This window comes from Equus quagga, chromosome 15 (genome assembly GCF_021613505.1).
Source record: "Equus quagga isolate Etosha38 chromosome 15, UCLA_HA_Equagga_1.0, whole genome shotgun sequence".
Classification (NCBI taxonomy): domain Eukaryota; kingdom Metazoa; phylum Chordata; class Mammalia; order Perissodactyla; family Equidae; genus Equus; species Equus quagga.
In genome coordinates, this window is record NC_060281.1 from 53,231,056 (window position 1) to 53,241,885 (window position 10,830).

The 10,830-nt window shown below is 43.8% G+C and overlaps 1 protein-coding gene and 1 long non-coding RNA gene across 8 annotated transcripts in view; one reads left to right on the forward strand and one right to left on the reverse strand.

Moving 5' to 3' along the window:
- The window catches only part of GCNT2 (glucosaminyl (N-acetyl) transferase 2 (I blood group)), an 85,379-nt gene extending 74,663 nt beyond the window's left edge, over positions 1–10,716 (reverse strand). Inside the window, exons 1-3 of one of the 6 annotated variants that reach the window (XM_046640559.1) lie at positions 10,640–10,716; positions 10,385–10,499; positions 4,031–5,208 (exon numbers count right to left, since the gene is read on the reverse strand). In XM_046640559.1, coding sequence (XP_046496515.1) covers positions 4,031–4,952 — 922 coding nt within the window. In that variant the 5' untranslated portion in view covers positions 4,953–5,208; positions 10,385–10,499; positions 10,640–10,716. The other 5 variants (XM_046640560.1, XM_046640562.1, XM_046640564.1 and 2 more) reach the window with 5 other exon arrangements.
- The window catches only part of LOC124226824 (uncharacterized), a 3,587-nt gene continuing 3,150 nt past the window's right edge, over positions 10,394–10,830 (forward strand). For both annotated transcript variants that reach the window (XR_006885364.1, XR_006885363.1), the window contains exons 1-2: positions 10,394–10,454; positions 10,661–10,798. This is a non-coding gene — a long non-coding RNA (uncharacterized LOC124226824). The remainder of the gene's footprint in view (positions 10,455–10,660; positions 10,799–10,830) is intronic.

Sequence of the window (10,830 nt, forward strand, 5' to 3'; positions counted from 1 at the left end):
CCTTGATAATTTATCTACATAAAAGGTCATCTGTCAGGCCATTTACTACCTTCTCAAGAAATTGTATTTCCTTGAAAAGAACTCACAGGTGTTCCAACTCACCAATTTCCTTTTCTACAAGTTGACAAAAATCAGCATTTCTAGCAGATATAAAAATGGAGATTGTTCAAGCTAATAGTAAAACTTACCCCCAAATTTTCCTCCCCTACAAGTCGGTCCACACATCCCGTGATCCTGGAAGCTCTGTGAGCATGTGTAGGAGGAACACAAATTCCCTCTGGAAGATCCCAGCAAGATCCCAGCCAAATCAGAGGCCACGAGGATGAGTTCCCAGGGCCATCTTGATTCAGATCTGCTCCTTCCTGCCTCCCGCAGCCGCCTCTCAAGATTTCTGCATGTGGCACGTTAGCATCGCATTTTTACATACACAGGGACCAAAGCAATCGGCCAGTCTCAAATAATGACAAAGAGTCAGGCCAGTATGGGCTCGACAGCAATGGGAATGCATCAAGCCACCCCTGTCAAGCGCACAGGGGGACAAATATGACACAGAACACCAACAGGGCTGGTCCACAGGCTGGCTCCAGGGGACAAATGGGCAGCAGAGTCTGTCTTCCAGGCCCACAATCTCCAATTTCCTTCCTTCCTCTATCCCTTCTCCTGACATGCCTTTTTCCTCCCATCTGCAACCAAACCGGCTCTTTTCTCCTTCATTCAGGTTTTAATAAGAGTTTGAAATAAACTCCCACAGAATCAGATTACAAATACTCCTTTTTAGCAAGTGAGGCAGAAATCATTGATCAGTTTTGAAAGCTTTCAATCCAAGGAACACGTGACGAATGAAAGAAACCCACTGGACGTCCCTGTTCCAGGCAGAACCACGCAACCCAGACAAGCACATGATCTATCACTCAAAATGAAAGTGGCATGTGAGGAACTCCGACCTCGGGCCTATAAATGGATCTTTTTCCTAACTGGAAATCATCCACAGCTGAGTCAGATGTGAAACTAAAAAACGGTTGCCATCTTGTTGCGGACAGCATTAGAGAAAAGAAGTGGGGAGGAGAGAGGGAAAGAAAAGTGGGTAAAAGATGAAGAGGGGGAGAGGAAGAAGAGAGAGCAGAAAGCCTTAATTTCACAACAGAGCTTATCTGGCAACATCTTTACAGCATTGGCAAACTCCCTTAGCGTAACAGCCAAGCAGGAACTCTTATCTTTTGAGAGGCTTCCAGAGGACCCGCCACTTCTTAAGGGACTTATTAGGTATAGGTGACCGTGTTTTGTTTTGTGCTTTAAACCACATGACTCTGCCACCCTGGCCACAGCTGACCAGAGCAACTGGGGACCTAAATGAAGGTTAGCCGTCTACAGAGGTCAGCAGTCGCCTATGAAGTGGTGTGAGAGGACAACAGGGTCACTCACTGTACAGTGACCACGTGACCCAAAACAAGACTCTCTGGGTACAGCTGAAGGAGACACAGAGAGGCAGTGCTGTCCACAGAGCAGCACAGAGTCTGATGACACAAGGGGAAGACAGAGAGTAGAAGCCAGAGGGCAGTGGGCCCCACAAGCGAGTGGAAACTCTGAAGCAGAGATGAGGACTCCAGATAAGGAAAGAGAAGCAGGCAAAGCAGAAGAAGCAGAGATGAAGACCTGGAGACACGAGCATGGCCGACTGCTCAATGTTACTAGGGTGGTCCTGCTCTTGTCCTACCATTCTCCCCAGACACGGAGGATGCCTGGCCAAGCTGCCCTGTCATTACAGTAGCCACCAGCCACAGGTAGAAAGGATATTTTGGGTATATTGGGTTAAATGAAATACAATATTTAAATTAATTTCACTTGTTAATTTTTGTTTCTTTTAATGCAGCCAGTAGAAAACTTAAAATTACAGAGGTGGCTCACATTATATTTCTATTGGCCAGTGTTGTCGCTCCCCATAAGGCCATTTCATCTGTGAGATTTTTTTTTCCCCTCTGGCCTATTCTCTGAGAATCCCAATCACTGCATTCAATTAGAACAATCTTAAAATGTCCCAAACAAACAACCCATATATGAACTAGAAGGACACTCAAAACAGAAACGACCCAGATTTCCACACGGCGGAAGTGACAGTGAACCAGACGGCCACCTACGTTTCCAGTTCCTTTACCTCCTCGTGACGAAGCCCCACCCTCAGGCCTGCGCCAGGTGCCGTAAGAACAAGGATCCTCCATACACATAACACAGAAACTATTTCAAAGGCTTACTATTTTAAGTTTTCGAAATTCAAGAATCAGTACATTTGTTTTCCATTGCTTTTTGATCAGTAACCGCTAACCAGAGTGTGAAAATCCACTTCCGACAGATCAATAATCACGCTGAGAAGTCAGGCTGCTACCCTTAAGTTTCTGTTCAATAAACTGATGAGAGTCGTAATTTAGAATCACGGACTCTCAGAGTGGAAGAGACTCCCACGCCTTCCTGTCCGACACTTGATCCATGAGTTTCCTCATAGAATTTCTCCAGGCTCTGCTTCCGCATATCCCTTGTGCCTGCTCAGCACTGAGGAAGCGTCTCATTCTGATCCCAGACTGATGGGTTCTTGTATCTCCCACCACTGACCCTACATTCTTCTTGTAAACTACAGAGTTGGTGCAATTTCTCTCTCACGAGCAAATCTTTTGTTTATGTGAAGACGTGATCCCTCTCCCAGTCTTTCTCAGACTGAATATCCTTTTTGTTTGTCTTGGTCCTTTTTTAAAAGATGGGGTTTGCCCTTTTCTCCTTCTTGGCTACTCTCCTTGGAACCTGCTTTGTCAATGACTCCCCTTAAAGTATGGTGCTCAGACTCCAAAAATCTCCATCACGCTTGGTCCAAGCAACACAAAGCGAGAAGTGGGGCTTCACCTCCCTTATTCTGGACACTACAATTCCATATAAACAACTATATGGTCATGACTCCCCACCTCACTTTCTTGAGCTGCGATTTCTTTTATCACTACAACATTACTCCTCCCAGCTCTGGGAAAACCCCACCAATTTAAAAAGCGTTTGAGGAGATATCACCTCACACCTGTTAGAACAGCTATCATCAAAAAGACAAGAAGTAACAAGTGTGGGTGAGGACATGGAGAAAAGGGAACCCTGGGAATGTAATTTGGTGCAACCACTGGGAAAACAGTATGGAGGTTCCTCAAAAACTAAAAACAGACCTACCATATCATCCAGCAATTTCACTTTTAGGTAATTCAATTCCAGGAAAGGACTTGCAAATGAAAATTTTTAAAGTTGTACCCTGTTCCCATTTTGAAAGGATGTGAATTCAGCTATGGGAGCTTCAACAGGGTCAAAAGTATTATTAAAATGTTCAAATTGCCATTCCAATTTAATTGACATTTATTCCTGATTGTAAGAGCCATCACACTTAAAGGAGAATTGGGTTTAATCTTTCATTTGCACCCAGGGTTCCCTCAATCCTGACCATAGCTTTTTTATGTGTGTACAAGGAAGATTCCCCCTGAGCCAACATCTATTACCAATCCTCCTCTTTTTTTGCTTGAGGAAGATTAGTCCTGAGCTAACATCTGTGCCAGTCTTCCTCTACTTTGTATGTGGGACTCCTCCACAGTGTGGCTGATGAGTGGAGTAGGTCGGCACCCTGGATCTGAGCCCACAAATCCTGGGCAGAACTTTAACCACTCAGCCACGGGGCTGGCCCCGATCCCTTGCCACATCTTAAGGCTGCAGCACACATCTGAAGTAAGTCTATGGACCCAGAAAGGTAGGTTAGTATATCAGCAAAAGCATCAGACAGTAGGGCTCTCCTCTGCCCTGCTCATCACTGTGCCTCAGTTTCCTCATTCATAAAATGGAGATGAGTTATATCACCTACTCTGAGCAGAGCTGCTGAAAAGATTTTTTTAAATTAACATTTGAAACTGTAAAGATCTTTGAAATTTTAATTTTTTTTTTACTATTTTTTGAACAGTTTATTCGGTACTGACCATGCAATGTTTATTCATAAAAACAGAAGTTGAGACATACATACCAGGAATCCTATTGAGTGTCACCCAGAAATGTTCGTCAGGGCTGTAGGTGTCCTTGGACCAGGAAAGTAAGTCAAGTGCGAGCTGGTGTTGGAGAACGAAGTTAGCAAATTCCCTTGTGAGGGCCACGTAGGCAGTGCCAAAGTAAATGGTCATGTTGTGTGGAGGCAGAGTTTTTAAATTTGTTGTTTTATGCACGTAGGAATATTTTTTGCTTAATAGTTCTCGGTGGACATACTTAGTCCGTCCAATGGCATGAGCTGGGGGCAGCACTCCTGGGGTAATGTTTTTTCCTTTAAATCCTTTCAGATACTGAACTATTTCCTTGTTGGTTTTCAGGGGGAAATCCTGCCCACAGGTGTTGATGGCGTATTTCCATGGCACCTCCGAGGCCGCGAGGTCTTTGATGCAGTTCAGGTCCGCCTGGAGCCTGGAAATCCCGCCGTACACAACTGGCTCCATCTTGGAGGCCAGGAAAGCATTGGGGAAGCAGCTCAGTAGTTGCTGCACCGCATCTTTAAATGTATCTGTCGCCTTTTCATCCACATGAACACAATAGACATTCTGAGGCATGTAAATTGCCCTGAAGAGTCTCTCAAAAGTGCCAAAGTCTTTGTGGATGGTCACTGCGTAAGCCAAAGGGAAGCCTGCCTCTTCTTCAGACAGTGTTTCTGTTATATAGTGACTCTGAGCCACGTAGTCATAACAGGTAGAGTCACTGAGGGTGGTTTTCAATGCATTCTCTGTTGAGTAAAAAACCTTTCCGTTGAAAATCTGATGACAGACTTCTGCTAACAGTGAAGCATTGGACAGAGACGCCCTCAGAAACTGTTTACTCTCCCATAACTCATTATTGTAAACAAATACAAGAACCAGGACAGTGATAAGAGAGACACTAAAAAGACAGTGCTTCCAAGAGACCATTATTCAAAATCAGGAAATGAGGCAAATATCTCAAGTTCTGATCAAAGTGTAGCTATGTTTAACTCACGTGTTCTCCAGAATCCATAATCATCCTCTTCACAGATACAGTTCTGACTGGCTATTCCTGCCCTTCCAAGCGACAGTGCTTGTCCTTTCGTGTTCTCCCTTCCCTCCTCATTCACTGCTGTGTTGCACTTCCACTTTGACACATTTCTGAAGGTGTGCCTTTGGATTTGGTCTCCTGCTAACCTGCAGCCTGTTACCAGACAAAAACAAGTCAGCTCAGGAAGGTTCCGGGGCCATCGTGTCCACCTACTCCCACAGTAAAATCACCAAGGAGAGAGCTCACCATTCTGCAAGTCATTGCTCCTAGGACTTCAACCCCAGCCTCTCCTGTGTCAGCTCCCCAGCTCCCCAACTTCCTGTTAATCATTGTGTTTGAGTGACTGAGTTTGTTTGCTTAAATAGCACTGCGAAGTTAAAAGCTTCAGTTCTAAGCATGTGAACACTGCCTGGAGAGAGGCTTTGTCAATAAATATTTAGTGCTTAAAAATAAATCGCTGAACCCTGTCTTTTTCCATACACATCCCCCTCTCTGTATTGGCTGAGAATGGAATAAAGCAAGGCATATGACTGGCTGTGGAGCCAAATTCTTTCCAGGGCTTAATTTTTTCTGCTGCTAGGTAAGGTCCTGAAAAAGGTACACTAACAAGCTTACCTCCCCACCTAACTTACTACACAGAGTGACTGGGCACTAGGATAAATAAAGGCTCACCAAAAAAGGGGAAAAAACCCCAAAAGAACTAAGAGCTCCTTATCCCCCAAAATTGCATAGAGGCTAAAGCTGAAGTCAGGGAATGTCAAGTCTATTTCGCCCCAGCTCAAGGAAGGATACAGGCGCACCAGCCCGATGCCTGGAGAGGGAGGTGGCAGGAGCCATCCCAGTTTGGGATGTTCCAGAACTTAAGGAGAGAGACTCTGAGATTCAGATTTATAAAGTCTTTTAAAGAGCTTCCTTATCTGTAAAAAGTGAAAATAATTTTACCACCTTCATAGGTCAGTCGTGAGAATAAAGCGAGATAACATATATGGAGATCAGCGCCCGGCAACAAACCGGACTGGGAGGGAAGGGTAAACAAGAACCCCTCCCCCCACACTCACTCACCAAGAAAATGACACACCTACTGCCTCTCCTTTGAAATCTTCTTGCTCCTCCCTCACTCTTCACTCTGTGAGCCCGCGCCAATTACATTATACATCCAGAATAGAACTGATGTTTTGTTTCATTTGGTAGTTAGCTACACATGGGTGTGAAAGCCTGCTGTGCAGCACTCAGAAGGGGGCACTAAGGCGGAGCTCACATACTCCTCATCTATTTCTAGCTCCCACCACGGTCTGCATACTAGACAATCAAATATTTATTGATTGAGGGCTCAAGTTTTCATTTCCCTGTTTCCCTGATCACATTACTGTGAGATTCCAAGTATTCATGATTTGTAATCTATATTTGTATCTGTGGACGTGGATACATTAAATGTACTTTTTCCCCCCAATACATCTTAATTGTAAAGACAACATAATATTACAGATTGTTTGTAAGCACAATGTTTTCATGTCCTGTACTCTCATTTACTTCTTGCCCATAGTCACACACATTTTGATCTTGCCAAGAACACATGGGAGATGTAAGTTTGCATCCTGTGTTTTGCACTTAATACCATAGTGTAACATTTTCCATAGGGTTACTCAGTCTTCACTGGGCATTGTCTTCACAATCATTGCTTTAGAACACAAGCCTGAAGTTGTTATTCATTGTCCTTTTCTCCCACCCCTACTGAAAGCTAGCGCGTTACTGAGATGGTTGCCAATTCTGTTTCCTAAGCGTCAGGAGCACAGGAAATGATAACAAAGGGCCCAAGGACATTCTCCAGAACCAGATAAGTCAGTCTTCACTTGTTTTAGGAATCAGATTCTACAGCATGACTCAGGTGCATACAGTCTTGTCTATATGACCCAAAATAGAATTCAATCAACCCATATATATATTTACATAATTATCTTTCATGTGTCTATCCAGAATTCTTTTGAACAAATTATTTCTTCAATACTGTAGTCACACAAGAACAATCTTTTCTGAAATGATGACTAAAATTTCTCTAAATCTTATTTTATTTTTTAATATCCCTCTACCTAGAAGGACTGTCCACATCGACCGACATTGACTGGGAATGACTGAATGAAGGTGTCAATGCCCAATTATGTTTGTCTAAACTACTAAATAATTTTTACAGCTTTTTCTCCTAATGTATCCACATAATTACATCAGCTCTTCTTTTGTTTATTTTGGCTGTCACCTCATTCTTGGTCCAGACATTTCATGCATAAAAACATCTCTAATAATTTGTCTGTTCTTCTCTGAATTTATGGCTCCCTGAATTTACAATTACAGGGTGAAAAACGTTTGCAATTTAATACCGCACTGCAGTGGAGTCCTTAATTGTACCTCACCTGAAATGCTGTGAGGGTCCTTTGATTTTGAGCTTTAGAAACATCCACAATTATTTGAAATAGGATCTTGGACGATGCTAGATATTTTTAAAAGAATTAGTATCAAGTTTTTTTTTCCTCCATCAAGCCGGTGCCCTCTGATGCTTACTCTCTTGGTGGTCCCGTGGGAAACATGGGGAATGCTGGTTCCCTTGACCCTCTGGCTTTCCCTTTTGCAACACACCACTAATCACTCTTCTAAATTCTGGGCTCTATGTTCTTGTGTTTGTGCCAAATCATAGAAGGGGGTGATAACGAGTGAGCGAGTCTTCATCCCAGCTTGAACATTAGCTGAAAACGAATACCCCAAATCCTAAGTTGGAGGCAGCCATCAGGAAAGATAGAGTTCTGAAGAAATTGGGAACCAGTGTAGACTTGCGGCTTGGTCTCAATAAATGGCAGGGTGTATATTTATGTCCCAAGTTCAATCTATACCAGCTTATTTCTACTTAACGTATACTCTTATAAATTCTCACTCCGGGACATAAAATAATTTTTATTCCACTGAGAAAACTGCAGTTGGAGTTTCAGCTTAACAACTGGCTGTAGAAAGGGAGCAGAAGAAAATGCCGTCGTTTCTCCAGATGCAGATACGCTGCCCATCATCCTCGTCTTCCTCATTCTTGGGGCCATATGATGCCCAAAGTGCTTTTCATGTATTCATTTCATGATGACATCACCTCTGTGCCCAAGGTAGACACCAGGGAAGCGAAGGGAAGCTTTCTCGGAGTCTGCAAAAGCTTGGTGAGGTGGCGGAGAAAGAGCAGCTTGGATGATAGTGGTTGTAAGTGCACTAGATGTTGTGTCCTTTTTCACTGTCCCAGCTGTTTCCCTGCCCTGGCTCCCTCCTCTCTCCCTCTTCTTTATCCCTCTGTTTATTTATGTGTCTACTATAGTATTGATAAATTCATACCTTGTTTTACCCCCATCAATTTTTTTTGATAACCACAAGAAATAGCCTGAAGCAACAGGGCTTAAAAGAGCTGAGGAGTGCGGCAAACAAAAGCTCTGGATTGTGTGTCACAAAGTCCCCATTTGGACCAAGGCCACTCTTGACAGTTTGGAGCCCTTGACCAAGTCATTTGATCTCACACCTCACACCTTGCTCTTGGGTAAATTTGAAAAAACAACCCTGCAGTTATTTGGGGCTCTCCAACCTCCACCGTGGCTTCCTTTCTAGCCTGCTCACCCACACCTCTGAGTCTCGGTTTTCCAATTCCAAAATCAAGATGACATCAGTCTCCTGGGGTAGCTGGAGGGATTCCAGAAGTAAGATACATAAAGCACCCAGCTCAGGGCTGGCCAGAGACATCAGAGCTAATTTCAGACCATGAGGGAAAGCCACGGGGAAGAAGAGAGCAGGGAGAAAATGGGGAGAGTTGCGATAGTTTAACATGAAATAACTGGAAATAGGATAGCAGGAAAATGCACGAACAAGCTGGTGCTTGTAAACAAGCAGTCAATTCAATATCTCTGGGGCAATGCAAAGCTGAGGCAAAGAGCTGAAAGGTGAACAGCTCCTCTGTATTACGTAAATTCTGTGCCCCAAGGCACTTTCCAGCTGCATTTGCAGCCCGCAGCTTTAAATGCCAAGGGTTAAAGGAATAGCTTGAGCCCAAGAACCTCAGACGTCTTAACAGTCCAGCCTCTCTCCCTGCTCAGAGAGTCCTCAGGTTTGAGTTTTGGCTGGATTTTAGAGGTTGGGTGTCATGCGGAGAAGGTAGAATGGGGATCCAATCCCAGCGCCACCTTGGCTTTTTCACTTTTCTAGATTTCTCTCTTTCCTTCCACTGCTCTAATCCTCAAAAAGTCCTTGATCTGATTTTGAAGTTATAGGAACGTAAGATCCCGCTCCCCTAAGTGTTCCAACTACAAGGGAGACCTTGAGCTTCTGATCCCCGAGAATGACATGCTCAAAGAATGTGGCCTCCCTTCTTCCAATTGCAATATGCTGTTCAATCAGAACAGAGTACAAGGAAACAGATCCCCTAACCCTAGGGTCCCCAGGCGCTAGAACTGCAGTGTCCCCATTTCTTCTCGAAGCCCACAGTCTACAAGGAGCTCATTGATGCCTACTCTCTATTTGGCCAATCCACCACCGGATGGGGAAGGACCTTCTTTATGAGAGACGACTATCAAAGGCTCAAACTGATAAAATGAGGAAAATAGAAAAGTAGCTTTGAGTTTGGAAAAACCTGAATTTACTTAGTAAATGTGTCTTTAATTCTGGAAAACGGATTTTTGTAGAATTGCAAAACTACTTCATTACTTTTCTAGCTGGTCCAGGACTTCATTTTCAGTTTTACCTATTAGCAAATGAAGTTCATATTCACAGGAATGTCATGGGGAGTGACTAATTAAATAAAGTACATTTTGAGCGCCGGACAGTGCCAGGTACTGTATTAAGTTCTGGAAACATTTTCCCCTTGCCTGAAGGGAACTGAGGAACATAACGCAAACCATTAAGTTAGAAATGAACATTGTCCTTTAATAAAAAGCTAAAAGTTTTAACTAAGATATATATAGATACTAATGATTTAACAAGACAAATGAAAACTCATTGTCCCCAGTAAGCATACCACGTAATGGAACAACATACTAACATGAGCTGTTCTTTGAAAAACCTTTAGAAACGGAAATCTCGTGTCCCACGATGAAATGATTCGTTCACTCATTCAACGAACATTTTTTGTGTACTTATATTATGCTACGCACTGTGCTATGTTCTGGAAATATAAAAGACAAAGGTAGCCCAAATGAGAACAAGGCTACTGGATCTTAAACAAACAGCTCTGGGGGATTAAGTAGAGGTAATATTGTAGGAAGACCGTCTCCCTCCCATCTCCTCCCTCCAGTAGTTTTCCAGCAAGTTGGCCCCTGCCTACCTCTCTGGGTTCCCAGGAAGATGAAGTTGCCTGGAAATGTCCTTCAGCAAATACTCTCCGTCTCCTTAAGGTAAAGCCAGGTTCACAGCAGTGTTTAGAAGTAGAATAACAGAAGCTGGAATGTGGAAGTGCAAAGTTCTATTTGCCTTTAGTCCCACCCCCAAAGGCCTGGACTTCAGAGGCTCAGCGAAGAGAACCATGGAAGGAAGGAGCCTCGATGTCTCAAGTTACGGTCATCCCGCTGCTATGCAATACCTGTTTATTCCTTCCTTGCAGCATCCTGGACGGCTTTGAGTCTAACTCTTCCAACCCCAGAAACGACGTAAGAAGCGGCACAGGGAAATAACTGCCTTTGATGCAGCCGGATCTCCCGCTCGGATCCTCCAATAGCGGGCTCGTGCCAATCATTCTCTGGTATTTTTCTGAGATCCTCCTCCCCCCCCCCC